Source organism: Falco peregrinus, chromosome 7, assembly GCF_023634155.1.
Source record: "Falco peregrinus isolate bFalPer1 chromosome 7, bFalPer1.pri, whole genome shotgun sequence".
Classification (NCBI taxonomy): domain Eukaryota; kingdom Metazoa; phylum Chordata; class Aves; order Falconiformes; family Falconidae; genus Falco; species Falco peregrinus.
In genome coordinates, this window is record NC_073727.1 from 53,544,370 (window position 1) to 53,566,690 (window position 22,321).

Here is a 22,321-nt window from a genome sequence, read left to right on the forward strand (position 1 = left end):
TACAGAAAGAGATTCTCTGGATTTGCTGCATCTTTCATGGTCTCAGGTAGCTAATTAAGTGGGTGTCCATGCTTCAGTCAGTGCTGTGATTACAGTGTAGCACAAGCTATTTCAAGCAAACCTTAAACTACTTCATTTGGGTACTGGTAGCATTTGAACCACAGCAGCTAAGCAGAGGTAGTAAAACCCTTTTAGGAAGTTGAGTAAATATTTGGAGTAGTTACTGTAACGTGGAGCCCTGTGCCTTTCCTCCAAATGGCTACCAGAATCTGACCCTGACATAGCTATTAGCGATGGCTGTACTACTTTGCAGTGCAGACTACTAAGAGTGGTTGATTCTAGCCCTGATTGTAGTCGATAGCAATCTGTTTGCTTTATTAGACAGCAAAACCCATCAACAGCAAGTGAAGACAATATGAATGTTCTGGTCTTTAAAGTGCCTTTTTAAGTTGGGGTTTTTTTTCATGTAGTAACTCTGATATTTTGATATGTTAAGAAAAAATACCATTTAAACACACACTGAGTTAGAGGCCTGGTTAGTTGAGATGGAGGACTTGGTGTTAATGAATATTTCATCAATTGCAGATGATAAATGAAGCAGAGAAAAGTGTTTGGAAGTGCTGTTGCTCTCTTATATTGACCTTGCAGATGTGATGTGCGATGTTTACTGAAGCACATGTGTGTATGCATGCAAAGCAAGGATGGAGTATTGCTATTCAGTGCCTGTGTCCTCCCAGTATGAACTGTGCCACATCTCTGCATATTTGTTGGTTTCTCAGTGTAGTATGACAGCACATCAGTGGAATGGCAAGACAAGCAGTATTTGTCCATCAAGCCAGAGAAGTGCTTGTTTCCTGATTAAAGAGAGTACATTTTTGTGCAACTTACAATTAGTCTGTAGAACACATTGCCACAGGACGTTACTTCAGGCCAAGAATTCAGCAAGATGCAAAAAGAAATTGAATGCTAATTCTAATAATATTTTTTTTTAAACAGAAAATCAAATCATATTTCAGTTTTGAGGCCAGTTTACAGCTTTTAAGGATTAGGATGAGCCACAGAGATTAATTACTGTCTCCAGGCACTAGTGTTTCCTGCTCCTTCCTCTGGCTATTTTCATGAACAAAATGTTGACCTAAGTGGATTGGCTCTAATTTGGTATCTGTTTGTCAGTGATCCTGCTGTACAGTCTTATTTATGGAGAACATGAATACAAAGATCTACATTTGTACAGGTTATAGACTGTATTGGGCAGATCATGGTCAAATATGCAAAGAGGCTTGAGTAAATGCTAAAGAGCACACTATGTCTTCATTCAGTTAAACTTGCTGTATCATATACAAGCTGTGAGATACTGCTAAGTGAAGTGTACTAGAATACTGTATACACGGGGAAGTGACTATGCTTTGTAATGTTTACTGCTACCAAAATTCCTGGTTTTACTTAGTTGTTTTGCTATAAGCTATAAAGAACATGCATCACTCATTGGAAAACAGAGCTAAGCAAACAAAAAGAAAATAACCCCACACAACAGAAGGATATCAGAAAGGGAATCTTTTTCCAAAGATAAACATTCATACCTCAAATACGCAAGTGTGGCTAATGACATTCTTGTTTTAGATTCTGTTCATCTTGTATAAACAGTGCTTGCTGTAGGCTGTAATCTTGGGGAGGATGATGTTTTTGCTGTGCTAGAGAAGGAATGAATGAGTTAGGATGTCCATGTTTTACAATCAGAATTTCCTCCCTTTGATAATTCCTGTTTTCAGGTCCTAATTTTATGTTGTATAAACTTGGTAGTTGAAAGGGTTGAAGCGAAAATTTCTTTGAAGACCCCGGTGTTAGCTTATTTTTCCTTGAATTTGAAAAACATATGCAGTTGTTTTAGCCATCATTGTTTTGGCCCAGGGATTGTACTATTGCTGTTTTCTAAGAGGTGGAATAACGCATTCAATTTAATTGTCTTTCATTCTGTTTAAAAATTAGTCTGAAATCCTCATCACAATGTAAAAGAAAGTTGTTGTCTGTTGTCCCTGTACCCCCCAGTGAGCAGCGTTTATTTCAGAGTAGATGGTTCAGCAGGGGTGGAGTTGGAAATACTTTAGGCTAATGCTGCCCACAAAGACAGGGTATCTTTCAACATTGCCCTCAGGGACCTTCTAATTTCTGCTCTGCCACTGACCCTTCTGGGACAAGTCCCGAGACAACTTTGCAGCCTCTGTACCTCTGGGTTTGTTTTTTCCCCAAACCTTATCTACATCTAAAGGGAAGTACAACCTGACCACTCCCTTCCTTAGCCTGACATAAAGGATACACAAGTAGCAGGGATATTTCACAGTCTGGTAGGTGGGAGAAGGCAACAGGCATCTGGGACAGCCTGGAAAAGGACACTGTCTGCCAGGGGCAGGCAGGAGGGTTAGGATGAACGCAGAGAGCCACAAGTGTACACCTGTGGGCGTTCCCTCTAGCACAGGAAACAGCCACTTCCAAAAAGTCGGCGGGAACCTTGGAGTTCTAATTTTCAGTTCTCTGACATAGAAATGTCAGCAGGTCACAAGTTTTATGTCACTAGCCTACATTTTCCCTGGTTTGTGTTCATGTACTGTTACAACATATATATTTTTTCTTCAGTTAATCATTGTACTTTGCTCCTCAGAGTTTACAATGCTTCGGAGTCTCAAGACACAGTATTTGCAGATGTGGCCCCTTTGCTAACATCTCTTCTTGATGGGTAAGTTAAAACTGGGAGTAAGAAAGCTAAAGTGCAATAATATTCTGAAATCCATTGATTAAAAAAAAAATTACTTACTAGTAGTGGTTCTGTCCAGTTTTATGGGTTTGCAGTTCCATTTTCCTGTTTGCTTTCTACTCCACACCAAGTGAATGTTGTTTCCCCATATAAACAGTGAAAACACTATTTTCAAAATTTAGCAGAGCAGACAAATTTGGAAAAAAAAAAAAGTGGTTTTTTGTGTGTCTGGTCTCCTCCTGGCAAACAAGCATTTCTTGTAATGGAGGTTACTATCTTTTTCTTTGTGTTTTTGTAGGTTATGCTTTACAACTGTTTTTCAGTTGCAGACATGGTATGATACACCTTTTCCTACAGTGTGTTCATACATGAAAGGCCCGCCAGGGCCACTCTCTGATCATCTGCTCTGTTTTTGTCTATAGCATAGGCCATAAGAGGTCATATGATCAGTTCCTGGGTGAGCCAGAGCTGAGCATCCTCAGTCATAGCTTTAATGCTTCTTCAGGTGCTGGGGTTAAAACAGAATTCTGGTTTGAATACAGAACTGATAGGTAGCAAGCACTAACAAATAATGTGATTACTTCTAGCCACTTAAGTTCGTGAAGTGTGATTTTTCATTTATAGCAGGGCCAACACTAAGCTACTCTTGCTAAGAAGCCTTGAAGTGCATATTGTTATAATCTTTGAGGCTTGAACTGAGATTTATACACAACTTCCTTACTGCTTCTTTCTCATTCCCGCTCCAATCCCACTCAGTTATAGATAGTTGTTGTAGAGCTGTCATGGACCTTTCCCTCCCTGTGGAGGTAAAGACGGTCCCTTTCCATCCACAGTGGCCTAGTTGAATGTGGCAATCCTTCTTCCTGGCAGTCTGTGCACTGAAGTTTCCTTTTCTTAAAAGCAGCCTATGAGAGGTACGTCAGGATACTGGGAATATTGGGAAATCCTAGCCATCCCTTTACACATGCCACAGAGGGCCCCACAACGGCTACCTGGGCTAAGGGAAGTCCTATATGGCATTATTCTAGTTTACCAAGGATGAGTAACCAGAGCTGAGCAACCTATGGACCACTAGGTTGGAGGAGTTTGAAGAAGTCTTTATAACCGTTGTTTTTTCCCTACTTTTCCTTTTGCAATGAACATAACTTTGCTTTGGCTCAATATGTCACTTATTTATCATCAAACATACCTGATCTGTACCTTGATCCACTGTACTTCACACTTGCTAATTTCCACATTGGGACAATCCTGTCCTAAATGCTAGCATTTTTATATTCAGTTAGGAGATGTTCTGTTATTGAAAAAAAGGCCTGTCTTGTTCTTCCAGAAGTGCCATTTAAACAGAAGCAGATTTTCAGGGAAGGCGAGGCTGTGCATACTCACCATGTTTCTCAGCTGCCTTCCCGTTGTAAATGGGAAACAGACATACTTAGTCTGAACCTCGAACCTCTTTGCTGCTCCTGATTGTTTTAGTCTGGGCTCCAAAGTGGTCTGTAAACAACGTTAGCTTAAGTAGAAAGGAGCATTATGCTCCTTTTCTTTATTTGTTCTTTATTTTTCTTTCCTAATGAATTGTTTCATTTTTCAGTATAAATATACGGGAAGAAAGGATTGTTCCATATGCAAAACAGACAAAGTACAGCAGGCTTCAAAGTTTACAGTTAGCCATACAGGGCCAGCAAGGGAGTAAGATAACATTTCTTTACAGCATTGAAGAATCAAACTTGTTTATTTATTTTAAAGAATACATTTCTCCTCCTTTGATTTCCTTTAACAGTGTTCTCTCCTGGTGATAACTGTGCTATACTGAACACCCACAATTTTTAGGAGAGAAATGCTATGAAACCATTGGTATTCTAGCTTGATAGTAAGAGCTTTTCTAAACAAGAAGATAACTAATGAAGCATAGTGGAGAGAGAGAGATATCAGGGCACACAGGTGAATCAGAGTCTGAAATTTTCAAGATTGCTCTATTTGAAACCCTTATGTTGGAACCAGAACACCAACAAAGTAAACTAAGTAAATGTAGACTAGTCTTCTGCTTGTCTTTTTTGAATCACCCAGCAATTCGTTCTCTCCTGTGCTTATGTAGATACGATACTGTTTCCATAGGTCATCTGGGCTTACTGAAATACTGTTTTGGCTTTGGCAGAGAAGTTATCACTGATTGATACCCGATTTGTGTCCCTATCTTTCAGTGTTACAAGCACCTGTCTTCTTCTAATCATACCATTCAGATCTTGCCAGAACCGTTTTAACCATGATGCTTACTGTCTAACAAGTAACAATCAAGGAAAATTTGAATAGCTGGACTATATGAAAGTTTGAGAGACTTCTAAAAAGACTTCCGTTCTGTTTTTCCTAAGGAAAACTACAACTTTCAAACTTCTGGCTTTCTTTTTGGTTCCAAAGATCTCTTTGCTTTTGAAGTTTGACTAAAAGTCTCAATAAGCTACGGGCTGGCCAGGCAGTGTGTGTTAGGGGTGAATTGTGAAAACTGCTCATTGTTAACCTAGCTGAAAACTATCAATATTAGTGGGAGCTTTCCCACCGACATAAATACAAGTAGAGTTATGTCAGCACTGAATACCTGGAGAAATCCCTTGTTTCAGATTTACAGCCCTAATTTCTAGCACATTTCATTTTGCTGTAGTGCTCTTTATTTTCAGTTACAGTTATCTCCTTCACTTCATCAAATCTATGATAGACTTCTATTTTATACTCTGCATCCTGAAATGTGGAGGGAGCTTACTATAGGTTCACTGACTGCAACTTTGACTTCACATCCCCAGAGGGGTACCCAGGTATTTGCTTATACATTGCTTATCAGCCCATGTTTCTTTCTATCAAGAGAAAGCTTTCTAAATAATCCTCCAAAAATAATTGCTTCTAGGCATGTTTAATATGCGAAAAATCGCTACACATATATTTCTCTTCAGTGGCTGTGTTAAATATTTCATGACTTGAAACCATAAATTTAAAACAATTAGATGAGGGGTGTTCATTGAAATATGCTGGCATGTGCTTGAAACAACATTTTTGATATGAGGAAAAGCATCGGATAACCAAAAGCAGCTGTTCAGGTCTGCCCACAGAGGAGGTAGCTTAGGCAGTGAAATTTTACTCCCTGGCAGAAGAGGAGCAAGCCCATTCGTGCAGCTCTCTAGTAGAACAGAAATTCTAGCATACTGCAAAGCACTCCTCATGTATGGAGATTCTGTTGTGTCTCTGAACAGACAAAATAGTCCAGGGAAGAAGCAGTCCTGTCAGCATAACTGCAGGTCTTCCAAGAGCTTTTGCTGGCACAGTTCTGTGGCCAACACCAATGTGCTGGCAGGTGCTGCAGAGCAGATGCAGCTGAGTAGGGACAATCCTTCAGCTGCACAGTGCAGTGTTGGTCCTCAATACAAAATGGTACTGTGGCTGGCTATGTTTGTATCTGCCCACTTGCTTTGCTTAAGACGTTGACTTAGATCCAACTACATTAGAAACACGCTTACTGGATAGGATTCATCCATCTAAATCCAGATCCCTGTGGCACAGACACAGCACAGCACACAGCTGTGGCCTCTTTTATTATTATTTTTGGTGCAGAGAAACAGGCGTTGTCAGAGTTCTGTTCTTTAGATGTATTTTACATGTCTACTAAAGATGATGAATTGTATTTCATAGGTGCCTGTACCTCTGCGGTGACATTGTACATTTTCACCTCCTACAAGTCCATATCAGAGCAGTTCCTACCACCTTTATTCCAGAGTAGTCTTTGTGTGTATGCTTATACTGAGCTAATACATCTGGTTTAAAATTTGTGCCTCTTATTATTAGGGCTTTCTTATCTCTTCCAGTGACTGAGGGCTATGACTGATGAGCCTGCCTGAAAAAGACTACCAGAGCTGAAGAGTTCCCAGCTGTTAAGCTGTTCCCAGTTGTTAAGATATTAGTGCTGTGGTTTGCAGCGTAGCACTCTTAAGGCAAATCAAACCCAGCGATGGTTTACTTTAAAATGCTGTATTGTAAACTGCAGTGGTTCAGGAGCTGATTAACAAGCAGCTCAGTAGTGCATGAACTGGCAACTGGGCAGACAGGAGGTCTAACCTCATCAGTCATTCCAAGCTAAACATCCCTTAAACTCTGCTTAAAAAATAAAATCTGTTTAGACAGTGTTATGAGCAGTACTTTAATTTCTGTCAGATTGTGAGATCTCCAGAAAGAAATCTGCAGGGGCAGTGTATTTGGGTTTTGTTTCAGCTTGTGTTCCCAAACTGTTGTAGATTTGACTTGCCACCTAACAATCGCATTTAGTAATGGTAAACCAAATGAAGCCTCTTTTAAATTTCAGGTACAATGTGTGTATCATGGCTTATGGGCAGACTGGAAGTGGGAAGACATACACGATGTTGGGACCACAGTTAGAGGAGAACTTTCCATTCTCCATAGAAGACGAATCAGAACTTGGAATTATTCCTCGAGCTACTCAAGAAGTGTTCAGGTAACAACTAAGTAAAGGCTCGTGTCAGTGGCAGTCACCTCAAATTTTACAGAAGGGATGAAATAATGTATGTTTGTAATGTACTTACTGTTACAGATTTCAGCTGCACAATGATTATTTATAGCTTCTCTGACTGCCATTCAATATTTGAGTTTCGATACAGATTTCTAGTTTCTTTCCTGCTTAGTCTGATTTGCTAAGAAAATGAGATTATGCAGTCTTGCTGTGTGCTATCTGTCTGTGCCTTTCAGACTCCTAATTTTGAAAATGTTTCAGGCATAGCTGTGGGAGTCCAAAGATAACTAAGTTCTTACAAGTCTTGTGAAAATTGACAATTGGAATAGATGAAGAGGATCCAGATCAGAACCCAGTCTCCAAGAAGAACGATAGTAGAATTTTTAACCACAATCTGTTCTTGCTTTGAGAATTCTTAGATTTTTTTTAGTTGAACCTAATGCATGATTTGAACTGATAACGCTGCTATGTTGTAATAGAAGAGCCATTAGAGGTTTTTCCAGCTAAGCCTATTTCTTCTGGAGAAGGGTGTAAGGTAAATCCAAGACCCAATTTTGTACCAGAATAAATGTCTAACTGTAAATACTCTCCTGAATAGACAAGCCCTTAATTTATGGATTTTCTGAGGCTGTGGACAGATAAGCTCTTACAGGTCTAGCTGGGCAGTTTACCATCTCTGCCTGTTCATTGCGTGCACTCTGCCCGAGTATATCATACCTTGAGCTCTGAACGCAATAACGTCCACCAGGGAAATGGTATTAAAAAAACATGAGGAAGGAGGGAGGTTAATGGAGAAAACCAGTTTAAGCTGGCATAGCTGTTTGGAAATCCATATATTCTGATTATTCAGCTTAACATTAGCATGTGGATGAGGCAAAGCCATGGCTGTGGATATTTAATAAGCACTTTTATCAGACTGTAATAAGGTTACAATTAAGGAATAGATCTTTATTTACAGACTGTTCACTTGGGGTTTGATTTCAACATTTTTTGGCTTTTTTCTTCTTTTCTTTTTCTATTTTTATTCTCCAGGCTTATTTCTGAAAAGCCATCAGGAAGTTACTGGGTTGAGGTTTCTGTTGTTGAAGTGTATAATAATGAAATTTTTGATCTTCTGGCCAAAGACAGTTGTGGAAAAGTATTTGGCGTCAAACGTGATGTTGTCACAAACAGAGAAGGAAAGAGCGATGTTCCGTTGCTTACGCATGAGTAAGTACACAATTTAATCCTTACCATCCAATATATGCAATATATAGCTGTCACAAAACTGCATTATAGGCACCAGTTATCACTTTTGAACAATGAGTCCTTACCATATGCAGAAGAACAGTTTTCACTGTTTCCATTAGCTCAGTCTGTAAGACTTCAGCTGGCTGCAAATGTCAAAATACTTCCAGAAATAACAGTACAATTAGTTTGGGTTATACTTCTGTGTTAAGCACCTTCCACTCAGAATGCCTGAAGATAACTGTGTATTTTGTTGTTGCTGAATCTATGGCATCTTGTCAGCTGTAGAAAAAGAAGGGTTAACCCAGACAGAAAGCACTTGCCTTCAGTCTTACTAAATTATAAAATTTACAGATGATAATAGAAATGTATGTACTACTACTAAATTTTTAAGCAGCTGTACAGTGTTAGTTTTCCCTACATGCATTGGAGTTAAAAAATAAATAATTTAAAAAGAATAAGACTTTACGTGATCTTACCGTATAAACAGCAATCTTACACTGCTTAGTATTCTGTTTTCATAACTGGAGGCATTAAAGTGGGAATTGATTTGCTGGCATTTCAACGTGTAGTTCTTGAAAATCCATTTTTTTCAAACTAAAATCTAAGAAGTAGCTAAGCTTCTACCCATTCAGTTTTAAGATGTTTACCTTCCCAGCGTTGGTGTATAGTAAGTGTGATTCTTTACACATCTTGCAGTGCAGGAAGAGCTAAGGTATTAAGGCTACAGCTATACTAATTTTAATGCCTTCTTATACTTACTAAGCATTACAAAGGCTTGTTGTAGTACACATGGCAATGATTTTTGGTGTTACGTATATGTAGTACACAAAGCAAATTATTTATATTTCTTGTTATATATGAAACATCTTGACTAATTAGCTGATAAAAATTACATCTTCATAACAACTCATCCATTAATAAGGGTGAATCTGTTTCAGATGCTTAATTTTAGTAATGGCTGTGTTGTTTATGCCAGTCTTAAATCAACATTAGCAAAAGAAATTATGACAAGCAGTACTAGGGGCACCAGAGAGGGTGGTGCTACCCAGTGGAATTAAGCTACTGGACATCTCCCTCTGAGCGCCCAACACATGAACAGATTCCAGAAGGGAACAGTTCTGCTTCTGCACTATGGGGAAGTCTAGACACTTAGAAAAAGTGTTCTGCTTCTTGGACAAATAATGTTTGTGAAAAGAAACATCTTGCCCTGTTGAAATGTTTAGCACAATATTAAAGATTTGTATTTGTCTGGGGGAAACGATGTTTTTCTCCACTTCTGTATAATAATGTTTGTCATGGTCTAATCTCTGCTTTTCCAGGAGGAATTCAAAGTCGGATATGAAAAGCATTCCCCCCCCAATTAAAATAAAATGCTCCCTCAGTGGAGATAATTTGAAAGCAGTACTTTTTTCTTGTGGGACTTAGTCACATAAGCAGGCTGGTTGTTGTTTATTTATGTGGGTTTATGCTATTGCCAGAAAGCCTTGATAAAAATACAAGAATGTACTGCAGGGTTGTGCAAACAGACTTTTGTTCTACCTTGTTACATGCACTTATTGAGTTGTATTTTCTAGCCATTGAACTGCTCATAAAAAAGCAGGACTCCAGAGAAATTGTAAAGTGACTTTCTTTACCATGGCAGCTGTATAACTCTCCTTTCTTTCAATGAAATAATAATCATTGCAGTATTCTAGGAAGGATTAACATTTGTATCTGGGGTATGCCTGCTTTTCAGTCTTGAGGTTAAATACGATTTCCAGAGAAATTCTGCATCCTTGACTGCACTCTGTATGCTCCATAATTGTGTGGAATTAATTAAAAATTACTGGAGCTTGAAGTTATGAATCCTTTTGCCCTCTCTGTTTGTATTATGCCAACTGGTGGGTTTCTCTCAGTCTCTGTCCTTGGATTTCCCCAACTGTGACTACTCCAACTTTTGCTGTGTGGTTAAAAGCTCTGCTCAGAGGAGGTTGGGAGTAGAACCTAACCTGTGTGTGCTGAGTCTTGAAACAGCTGATCTTTTTCCTTTGACTTGAGAAGAAAGGAACCATATGACTTAAAAAATGATGATGGGCACATATAGCATGGCTATGATGGGAGTTGAACTTTATCTGCTCCAAGTAATTTTTAATTATGGTATTTCAGTAAAGAAGATTCTGGCCTGGTTTCATTCCTGAAAAATGCCTACTCCCCTTCCCAAGGGAGCTTTGCATAGTTAGTGTGTGACCCATGTCCTTTCCTAGGCTTTGGGGAAGGGAGAGGTGAGATGTAGCTGGACTTGTGCCACAGAGACAAGAACTAGAACCTGTTTGAACCAAACTAGAACCAAACTAGAAGGTTTGGTTTATTCTTCTAGTTAATCAAATGGCCGCTCTGGTTTTTTTTTCTGTAAATTTTAATTTATGGTAAAAGAACCCGGCTCTTTGAGCTAAACACCTCTTAAAACCCACTTATCTCAATCAATTGATAAATATTCAATTCTAATGCAAATATAAATAAGAATATGGATTTGTATGTCAGTTACAGTGCAAGCAGCAAAAAAAGTCCAATTCATAAACAGGTTATATTAATAATTACACAGAAAGGTTAATAAGAAAAAGCAAACCCAAACAAAGTAAGGGAATCATTGAATGAAGCCACCCAGCTGCCTGAAATCTAAAGTAAACAGCTGGTGCTTTCAATAAAAACACATCCTCATTTGTGATAATATTTCATTTAGAATATATTGGTCTGCTGGGTCTCATTGGCTTCTCTATATATCCATTAAAATACAGTAGTCTTTTTCCTGCTAACATGTACATCTTACTGAATCACAAAACCCTCAGTTTCTTTCTTCTTTTATGACTTGGTTGACTTTGGAGAACATTCAGCATCAAATTTTTAACCTAACCACAACCGGGCTTCTCTTTGTAGAATCTGGTCCTGGAACATGCGGTACATAGAGGATGATAAATTCATAGAGATTATACTAAAAAATTATTACTGTCCATCCTGCTGAGATGCTACTGTGCCAAGCATGCAGCGCTGCACCGGGGATGCTGTTTACCTCCAAAGTCAACTGCAGTTTCCCAGATGGTGATGAGCACTGACAGCATACCCTGAGGCCTGTCTGCTTCCGCAAATCCGGTTAGAGGACAGCAGCTTGTAGCACTGAGCCCTTGCCAGCGCACAGGAGCAGCTTGCAGAAGCCAATTGCTTGTTGCTGCATCCTAGTGAAGGCTGCTTACTTCTCAGGCCGTCCAGTCGTGCCTGACCAGCTACTGGAAGACACAATTCAAAACTCAGGAAGGCAGGATCTGCCTCCTTGGACTTCAGGCAAGAGTCAGATCACCCCAGTGTGAGGCTCTGCCTTCTCTGACAGTAGGAACTAGAGCCACTGCTTCTCTGCTGGCGCCAGGTCAAACAACCGGGGAGACATTACCAGTGGATGCAGAGGTACAGATATTACAGGGGAGGTCAGCATGTGTGGCTCAGGGTTGATAGGTAAAGGCTATAGTGATCATTTAGCTCCTGCAGCCCTGGTTACACAGGGAACTTTGAGGTGGCTGCTTTTCTTAAGCATCTATAAGCATGGTAAGGCTAAGTGTTTTTTCTGTTCTTCAGATGCCCTCACTCGATTTTCAAAGGCATTAGTTTTAGTTGGGTATAGCTCTTTTGCCTCTAAACTCTTCAAGTGTGGCTGCTCTTAGCATAAAGTACGTTTGTGCCCAGTGTGACTTCCACTGAAACTGGCCAAATCTAAGCCACGAAGGATTGCCTTGCATTGCATGCTTGCTTGTGCTGACTGCAGCAATGCAGAACCCAGGCTGTAGCCTGTCAGGAGAGTTATTAATGGTTCTGGTGTTACAGGGCATTCAGTAACCAGGCAGTGATATGCCATCGTAATGATTTTTACCCCCGTCTACAAACTAGTATTTAGCTGATGTAACTTGAGTGATTGCTAAAGAAGGCAGTGCAGTGAAATGAAAGGGTAGGCAATCTTACCTCACTTGTTTCAAACATTGCAAACCTGGGGGAAATCATAGTGGTTTTTTTCTTTACCTAGTCAGTTTATTTCAATTTTTATGTTAGGTTTTTGCCCTTTGATTGATCATATTTGCAGAATTTCCTTTAACTGGAAAAGAAAACTTATAGTATAAGATAAAATGATCTATAGAAACTTATGCCTGTCTATTCTGACACTGTGATGGAGTCCCCGCTCACTGAACAGTGGAATTGAACTTTTTTCCAAGGATTCTGAATTTAAGTTCAAATGTGAAATAAGATTTCCAAAGGCTCAGAGCAATTTGGGGGTTTTGCCCTATATTCTGTACTTTCCAGGAGCTACCTTAATATAGACTTAGTCAATTCCACATCTGTAAGACCGGAGGTTCCAGGAATGTCTAAATCTGTGTCTTTTCTTCTAAAGTTTGGAGGTGTAGAAATTTTGGTCACTTCTAGAGCTGAGCTACAGTACCTGCAAGGCTGGCAGGCATCTTCTTCAGCAGTTTCAGTACTGCATTACAGCTTTTGTCTTGAATTTTCATCTTAGACTGTATCCCACCCGAAAAAGTCTACATACAGTTGTCTGTGCAGCTCAAAACTGAGATTAGTATAAGGAGTTAGAAGAGCAAGAAAGTGGAAATGCTCAGATTCACGTCTAAGTTGTGAGCTTTCTCGTGATTTTTACTGTGAGTCAGTTAAATTTTCTGCTTGTTTCTTTACCTCCTAGGACTGTTGAAAATGCATCTGAAGTTTTGCATTTAGTCAGCAAAAGCCTGCAGCTAAGAGTCAGGCACCCAACACTGGTGCATGCTCATTCCTCTCGTTCTCATCTGGTAGTTACATTGACCATAACTACAGTTGATTCTGGAGAAAACTTTGGTAAGTAGGGTGTTACTAAAATACATCCAGAGCCAGTTAATCCAGAGTCTGTGGATTAAGATTTTCATATTGTTTTTTCCAGTGTTTAATATATTTCCTCAGTTCTTTTCCGTTCTTAACTTCTACATACCTTCTTAAATAACAGACCATTTGATGTTTGAATGCTACTGGAAGTTCACTTTCATAAAAACTTTTCACTTTTCTTTACATGTCTTGCCTTACAGAGTTCTTGAAGTTCTACAGCATGAAACAACTAATAAAATAAATGTTGTAAGTCATAAGATAAGGTGTAAGATAAGATAGATATCAATTAGATACTCAAATACAGTAGTTAAATCGCTTTGTATGACATGAAATTATTCATGCTAAGTCTGTGATATAGCTAACCGTGCATTTCAGGGATCATCATATGCTTTCGGGTGAGAAAGAATTGGGTTTTTTACCTGCTGCCTTGCAAAAACATCCATTAAATTCTTCATCTCTTGAACTGTTAATAATAGGCCACTGTAGGAACAGACAACATAGTTGTCTTATTTACTACAGCAAAACCTGCATTTCTATTTTTCAGTACCACACCAAGACTTAACGATGTATTGCTTTAGGAATAACTTTGGCTTTTAGGGGTTAATTTTGTTTTCTTTTGCTCGTGTTGTAATTAGGCTCTCTGCTTCCAGTGCTAGGTCCATCTCCTTCATACTCTGTAACAACAATATGGTTTTAGAAAGTGGAAAATATTTAAGATTTTTTCCCTTAGATCTCTATCAGAAATTAAACAGACAGTATTAGCAAAACAGAACAAACAGTGCCCTCGCTTACCTGTGGGCTTGCCAAAAGACACAGCTATTTCACAAGTTACAGCTCCAGCATTCCAGATGTTAGCTCTAGCAGTTCCAGATTCTTGTCAATCAGACAGATGTTACTTTTCAAAACACAGTGTTTGCACCGTTAGCGCACCAGCCCTGTTGTCTAGCCCACGCTTCCCTTTGCCACTTCTAATTGCAGTCACCCTACTATGACACGTTGTCTGGCAGCACAGCTCCACAGAAATGGCTCGTTTACATTGAATGCAGATTGAGGCTTTCAGCTTATAGTGCATGGACAAGATGTGCAATGTAGGGGGGCAGAGCAGCACTGCAGATGGGACCTCTCTATAGCAATGTGTCAGCATTCTCTATCTTGTTTAAAAGGGGAAAATCCTGATTTAAAAGCTAGGTGCAATTGTCAAATATCTCAACACCAGAGATCTAAGTCACTAAATAAAAAGTTGTAAAGTCTGTCATGAGTTCTGCACCTAAAACAGGGTTGACAAGCCAGCACTTCTTCACGTTTGATTAAGGTTTTTTAGCATTTTGTTTCAGTATTATCTGTTGTTTGAGGGGAGCAGTTTCTTAATTTCCCTGTCTCAAACCGGAGAGGAGTGAGAACACGTATTTTTGCACTGTGTGGCCTGAAGCCATCTATTCTGTGTAAACCAGCACAGCTGCTCCATCTGCACTGTGAGCAGCTAGCTCTGGTTTTAGCGATAGCCTTGCTGGAGAAGTGCAGAGCTCTGCAATGCAGTTCAGTCTGCTCTTTACTCAAGTTTTGCAGCAGGGAACTTAGTACTACTACTCTTAAATCCCAACAAAAGTCTATTGTCACTATTACCGGCAGCAGAGTACGTGCCTTTTATTCTTCTGCATCTTAGAGAAAGAGAGAGAGGAAGATGAAAACCAAACACTGAAGAAAAAAAGCACAACTTCTTTGGGAAAGCTCTTCTGCATATACTCCTGCTAAACTAATGTGAAAGCATATTCCCAAAGAATCTGTCTTCCTCTTCCTTGTGGCAGAGAGTGTGCTGCTGAGGAAGAGGAAGGATATGAAGCAGTCTAGCGCAGCTACAGAACTACCAGGAGCAGTAGGTGACCAACCTGAACAAGTGGGAGTAACGCTGTTGAGGCTAAGAACTCATCATGTGGAGATGCAGCAGTGGGATATGAGGGCTGAAAGAAGTCTAGAGGGAACAGCAGCGAAGGACAAAACAGAAGAAGCAGGATGAGGATTTTTTTTTCTTGCCAGAGCACCAGCAAGTGATGTTTTAAATACATAGAGACAGACTTCAGAGCTTACTGCTCCCAAACATCTAAAATCTCACTTTGGTTGCTGTCAATCTAAAACACAAAAAAATGCCTCTTTAAAGTCCTTACTGGACTCCCATTTCTTGTTTTGCACATACAAATGAGAACAATGGGGATATTAGATTTAGATGCAAAATAACCTACACCATGTCTTGTTACCAACTGGTACGATCGGTTTGATGAGCAAAACCTTAAATAAGATAGAAGACGCCATTCAGCCTGCCTGTGCCATTGCTTCTGACTTGTATATTGCTTCTGTTAGAATAGCCTGAAGCAGCAGGTATTCTGCTTCGCTTATTAATGCCCCATTTTTCCTCCATCTCTATTTCCACTGTCAGTGAGAAGCTCTCCTTGTTTGTTTTTTCTCTTAACCAGGTACTTCATGGGAAGAAGAACAAACCAGTCAGAGATTAAATAAAGAGGTTTCCTGCACCTTTCCACAAAAAACGAGAGACAATAAATCCACCTCTTCTTCCAGACCCTCTTCACCAGCACAACTTGAAGCAACTGAGAAAATGAAGCAAGTCAAAACTAGACTGCAGCTGGTGGACCTGGCTGGTAGCGAGTGTGTTGGTAAGTGAATGCATCTGTTTGGGCATGGATCCTCCCAGATCTAGGTGACAATAGTTGTCTTTACCATTTCTGAAGGGATACATGCTACCCCCGCGTTCATACAGTGGGTGCTTTAACTCCACAGATCCTGGCAAATTTCGGGGGCTGATTGTTCCAGTTTTACACTGGTACAGTTTAACTGAAAGTCTGTTTGCGTAAGCTTGAAGTAAGCCTAGGGCGGTCACCCATATCATAGGTACATTATTTGTTCAGACTGGTTTTATTAGGCCTGTTTTTCTACTCTGAAAATTAGCATGTCTTTGTACAGAGATGTTTAAAGTGCGTAAATTATTTAAATATTACAAATATCTTTAATAGCTGATATCACCACATGTGGGTTTTTCTGCCTTATAGTGGAAGTTAGTGTTGAAAAGATAATACTGTTTTCATTGTTTCTTCAAAGAATTTTCTTCCTCCTGCCTCCTCTAGGCACACAATAATTTCAAAAACTTGATTATTTCCTAAAGGACAAGCTTTCTTACCAAGAAAAGCCATGCAGCCAAATGTACCATTCCAGAAATAATGTTTTGAAAACTGAACCAGTATTATGAAAGAGTCTTTTACTTTACTGCCAAAAGAATTCTTGCTGTTGCTCACTGTTAAACCTTTGTTCTACAGAGAAACCTAATATAATACATTATTTTTTTTCATTTGCTCTGAGTACTGGAAGCTGTTTGGTAAACATGTAATTGAGCAACGGTGTGTGTGTGTGTTTTCTCTCAGTTCAACCAGGACAAGCACTTACTTGGTTTGGGGCTCAGTGGGCCAGATCCTCCAGCAAAGCCAGAAGAGCTGTGCTTACTGACATCAGTGTTCGATGTGGCCCAGCACATGCAGCAGCTAACCTCTGCCATCAGCTATGCTGGTGGACTTACTGTCATAAAAGTGAGGGCAGCCATTAACTCATAACTGGTTTAAAATGTGGACAAATCTAAGTGAGCAGCAGTACAGCAGGCTTCTCACACACTGCGAGGCCCCGCTCTACAGCCATCCTGGGTCATTTACAGCATATACAAGCTAAGTGGTCTGTTTGTAGCAAACTAGGTTTCAGTTTGAAAACTCAGCTAAATGCTTCGTGGAAGTTTATCTAACCAAATGTAGATAATCAGCAATTTAAGCATGTACCACCTCACCTATCTGCAATTTTTTGCTTTAGGGTGATAATCCACTGTCTCAGGAGTCCACCTTTACTTGCTGTAACAGAAGCTTGGGGGTGGCTGTATACACAGTGACCCCAGTAAAGCTAGTTTGAGATATGTCCTGTCTCAGATTATTTGTCCACCCTGTGGCAGGGTCTTCCAAACCACTTTGCTCTGTGCCTCTGCCAAGAGACTCTACTACTCCAACTCCATCCTCTCCCACAGTCACATTCCTCCAGCCCTTACTGTCCAGACTTCTGGGGGTTTTGTTATTACTGCACCTTTTTCACATTTGCCTCTTCAACACCTCTCTTGTTCTCCCAGTTTGAAAAATGGTGGCCTAAAGGGAAAACAAGATCCCTAGCCTCTCTCTGCACTTCTCTAGAGGTGGGACAGTAAGCAGCTGAGGAAACTATTAGCCCTGTCTGCTCATCCCGCTACCATTAGCTCTGCCTAGCATGGATCATGTGCTCTGGGTAGTAAGAAGTGATTGCAGATGCCTCTGTTCCTCATCCACTTATCCTGAAGAAAGGTTGAATTTGAATAATGTGATGCTAAATGCCAGTAGCAAATTTCTCTTCCCAAAATGGCAGAGGTAAGGACAGGAGGAATTAATTACTTCTAACTGCAGACTGATCAAAGAGTTGCATTTGCAGCACCTCTTTAAGTTGGTCCAGCGCGGTGTGTAGACCAAACCTGTCCAGTGCTGCTCAGGGGCAGCATAGCTGCATACCACCGTGCTGGGTGGATGGTAGAAGGGCATCATTTTCCTTTATCGCTTTCCTTACTGCAAATGATACTACAAAACAGGATCTTACAGACTTTGGTGAACATAAGCCCCTCACCCTTACGGCTGCTGTACAGTTGTGTTTCTGCAGCTTATGCCATCAGTGTCACTCCTGTTTTTCGTAAGGGATACAGATGGGGCAGTTTATTATTAAAAATGGTGGAACACAACAGGTTTCTCTCTGGGGACACTGTGGACTGGCGTTTTCAAAAGCAGCCTTGTCTTGTCTGTTCTTATGGTTCCTAATTTCTCAGTTCCCTGTTCTTAACACATATGGAGCCAAGATGCATTGTACAGATGAAGAGATCAACTTTAACATGAGATGCTTCAGACCATCTGCAGACACTGAACCTCCTTTAAACTTCCTTCAAAAGAGTAGAAGTGCTGAACAATGTATTGGCAGTCGAGTGAAAAACCACTGCATCTTGCTTTTGGCATGGGTGGACTGGAAGTCCTGGTTCAGAATTTGTGTTTTAAAAATGTTAATGCAGCAACAGAATTTTTCATCCATTACAGTTGAAGTAGCTTTGCTTAGTCTTACCATTGCCTTTTTCTACACTGTACTAGGTATGTCTGGAGTGACAGGTGCAGCGCTGAGAGAGACGTCTTTTATTAACCGCAGCTTGTCTGCCCTAGCAGATGTTCTTGGAGCAATAGCAGAACAGCGATCTCATGTACCGTATCGGAACAGCAAACTTACACACCTGCTTCAGGACTCTGTAGGTGAGGGATTATTCTGACTTTCGTTCAACAGTAGAGACTACTTTTCCCAATCTTTCCCCTCCTTTGTTGTGTAAAATTAGAGAATGATCTTGTACTCTTTGCTTGTATGTGGGCCTCTATTCAAAGACTGGCTTTGGAGCAGTGTGAGTGCACAGCAAGAGTTCTGAACTCCTCCTGAATTCGGCTAAACCTTGCTGTTTCCAAGGTTCACTTTAGGAATACACTTGTAAAAATCACAGCATCTCTAATAGGATCGTTTAAAGGGTAATAAGTGCATTTCATTGGTGTTTCATGTCAGGTACAGTTTACAAGTTAAGCTTCATTCTTTTATTACTACAGGGTAGTCACATACTTGCACATTCCTCAACATTGTGCCCTGTAGCAGTAAGACAAAGGAGGGAGACAGAACAGACATGTGGTACTGCACTACAGCTTGTGTTTGGGTCACCTTCTCTAGCTCCTCATCTATGCAGAAACAGTTTTAAAGCAAGTGTAATTCCTGCAGTAACGTCAGATTTGTGTCCATCCATATGGTGTATTAGTCCATTTTTCTGCAGCTATAAAGCATCAGCCCTTGTGCTTTTAGTCTCCAGTTCAAGGCATTGGCAGTGATTGAGGGAACAGTTCTTCAGAGTGTCTGAAAGACTCTTAATTTTTGCTTCAACTTGCAATTTCACCTAGTGCTGAAGTCCCCACTTTTAAAAGGGAAAGCCAAAGAAAGGAGTTTAGGAGCTATGTTGTATTAGCATTGAGCCTGATTTTAACTATGCCTGGTGTATGACTTGGGTAACACTGTGTTGAAAGGAGGAATTTCCTTGTTTAAAACAGACATAGAGGTTCACAGAGAATGATTGCTTTATTGTCACACAAATAAGCCATTTTGCCATTACCCCAAATTTACAAACATTTGACAAAGTTTAATGAGGTGCCCTGACCCATAACATACATGCTGACTAACTGGTGAAGCTATAAGGGGGGAAAATCTACATTACAAATTGTGAAACTTCTATTCTGCTGCGGCAAATATATCGTTAGACAGACTTCCCTTGAAGGAGCCGTCTGTTTTCAACAGCCTTCTTCATGGGCAGTCTTCTGCTTCATAAAAACAGTGGTAGCCTACGCTCACTGTGGTGTAGATCAGTACATTAGCAGCGTATAACTTACTGAAAATAATGAGGTAAATACGTTTTGTCATTTTCCTGCTTTTAGGAGGTGATGCGAAACTGTTGGTGATGCTGTGCATCTCTCCTGACCAAAAGTACTTAACAGAATCAATGCAGTCTCTGGGATTTGGAACTCGTGCTCGGCAAGTTCAGAGAGGACAAGTGAAGAAAAAAAATTTCCCAGTGCCGAGTAAAGCAAAATAAAACCTAAGACTCCTGTGGATGAAAGTATTATTAATGAGTTCCTCAGACTGAAATGTATATTGTTGTCCTAAAGCCATTATTTTAGACATCAACTGCCAGATAAAATAAACAATCCTCAACATGGCATTAGTAAGCCATAACCCTGCTGATAATGTTCCTGCTCCAAAGAAAATAGCAAGTATTGACAACAGCTACTATGGTGGAATGGCTTAGAAATCAGACTTTTTTTAGGAAAGCTGCTTCAAGACATGGTTTTGGCAATGTGTTTCCTTTGGGCAAGTAGAATAAGTTGACAGAGCCCTGATTTAGGATGGCTCGCTTCAGAAAAGCCAAGGGTGCGTTCTGTTTTCGCAGTAGAAGACATGAGTCTAAATATCATTCCAGGGCTTCAAAGCAGCAAGTGAAATAAAAAACATGGCTTGGATTAAAATGTCATCGTGGCTTGGTCTTCTGTCTAGCATGGATGGGGTCATTCTTAACGCATGGTCAACAGGTAGGAGTGAAAAGCAACCCCTCAGCTGTACTGAATGGAGTTCTGTTCTCTGGTTTTAGGTAGCAAATAATGGCGTTAGTGAGATGGAGAAAAAGGAGTAAGACTATATCTGTTATCCCTCTGGAATGTAGCTTAGGAAGCAAATGAGGGATTATACTGCATTTTGAAAACACACTCAGGTTAAATGGTTGGAGCGAATCCAAACTCTACTGAGTTCACTAAGACTACAGCTTTGCCTATTTTGTTGTTGGGGTTTTGGGTTTTTTTCCCTATAAATGCTGAAAGGCCCTGAACTAATGTGCCATCACAGTAAAAAAGGATAACTACACACTTCCCATCCATCACCTGAATAAAACACCAAAAACCCAGCTTGTGATATGATGCTTGTCATCTTCAAGAGGCTTGTTGTTGTGACATCATCACGCAGGGTTTGTGAATGAAGTTACCCTGGAGCGGTTGCAAGGAAATTTAAGCAATGTTGGAGACAAGAAGCGGTTCTGAGATGAGTTCAGTTGGGTTCAAAGAACATCTGATGTGTTTTATGCACCACGTTGTTGCTCAGCCGATGCCTCAGGATCCGCTCTGAATTCTTACCTCCAGCAATCACTCGGCCTCTAGACTGGGAGAGAGAGGTCATTGGGAGGTCATGGAAAGAAGCCTTGAATTGCAGTGGCCTGCCCAAAAGGCTGGAGTTTATAGTACTCCAAGTCACTTAACCTTCACAAGCATAAATATTTATCCAGGGATTATATAGCATACTATTATTGGAATTCCACCCTTGAATACTTAACAGCTGCTGTGTTGCATGCCGTGCTCTGGTGCTCAGAATGTTAGCATACAACTGGAGAGCTGTAACAATACTTGTTTTCCTAAATAATGTTGTGATTAAAATGCCTTGACTTCACCTGATTCCTGCAGTAATAGATGGGTTAAAAAAGAATCAGGACCCAGGACTTCAGGAAGCTGCACGGTCACTAAGGCAATCTCAGGTGAGAAAGTGTCGGTGAGCAGTGTTAGCCTGGTAAATGAAACACAGGAGCAGGCAGCTTCAAGCTCACCTTAGTCTCCTGACAGCTGGGCTATGAAAGCAGCCCAGATTACAGCTCTAAGAGAGGTTAAGTGACGAGGGAGGGCTAGCTGATTCCACCAGCCTCTAAGTTCCTCAAATATTTTTAAGGATTTGCCATTTCTTAACTTGTCATGAACTGCACTTTCTTTTCTGGAGCTGCTTTTTAAAACTTGGCATTTATTTACAATCTATGTGCTAGGGGAAAAGCAGCAATACTTATTGCTAAAGCTCAGAAATAAACCCCTCAAATGCCAAAAGTTTAAGTTTCTACATTAACGTTAACTGCCAAATTGTGCATCTGCCACATTCCCTGTTCTCATTTCCCTCGTCAGCACAGTGCATCGCTCACTCTTTGACAGCACAGTGACGTGTATAGGATATGCAGGGCAGCGAAGTTAACATTTTGCTTTAAGTACTTACAGTTTTGGATTTTCCTGGGTTATAGAGATGCGATTGCTCAATCTTGGTGTCAGATGTGACACACTGAAGGAAAGAAGGGTAAAAGTTGCAAGGGTGAAATGGCTTTACTCCAGCATTAAGCTGAATTGTCTTCTGCCTGAAGATCCACTGGGACCTGCTGAAGGAGAGGCAAGGATCTCCAGACATGTAACTGCTGTTCTGAGGAGCAAGGAAAACGGTATGTGCAAGGCCGTATACTTGTCTGCTGT

The 22,321-nt window shown here is 40.3% G+C and overlaps 1 protein-coding gene across 2 annotated transcripts in view; it reads left to right on the plus strand.

The window, feature by feature from the left end:
* The window catches only part of KIF25 (kinesin family member 25), a 42,904-nt gene extending 22,801 nt beyond the window's left edge, over positions 1-20,103 (plus strand). For both annotated transcript variants that reach the window (XM_055811047.1, XM_055811048.1), the window contains exons 9-15: positions 2,657-2,731; positions 7,089-7,238; positions 8,286-8,462; positions 13,195-13,346; positions 15,839-16,036; positions 18,569-18,724; positions 19,934-20,103. In XM_055811047.1, coding sequence (XP_055667022.1) covers positions 2,657-2,731; positions 7,089-7,238; positions 8,286-8,462; positions 13,195-13,346; positions 15,839-16,036; positions 18,569-18,724; positions 19,934-20,091 — 1,066 coding nt within the window. In that variant the 3' untranslated portion in view covers positions 20,092-20,103. The remainder of the gene's footprint in view (positions 1-2,656; positions 2,732-7,088; positions 7,239-8,285; positions 8,463-13,194; positions 13,347-15,838; positions 16,037-18,568; positions 18,725-19,933) is intronic.
* The last annotated feature ends 2,218 nt before the right edge of the window (positions 20,104-22,321 follow it).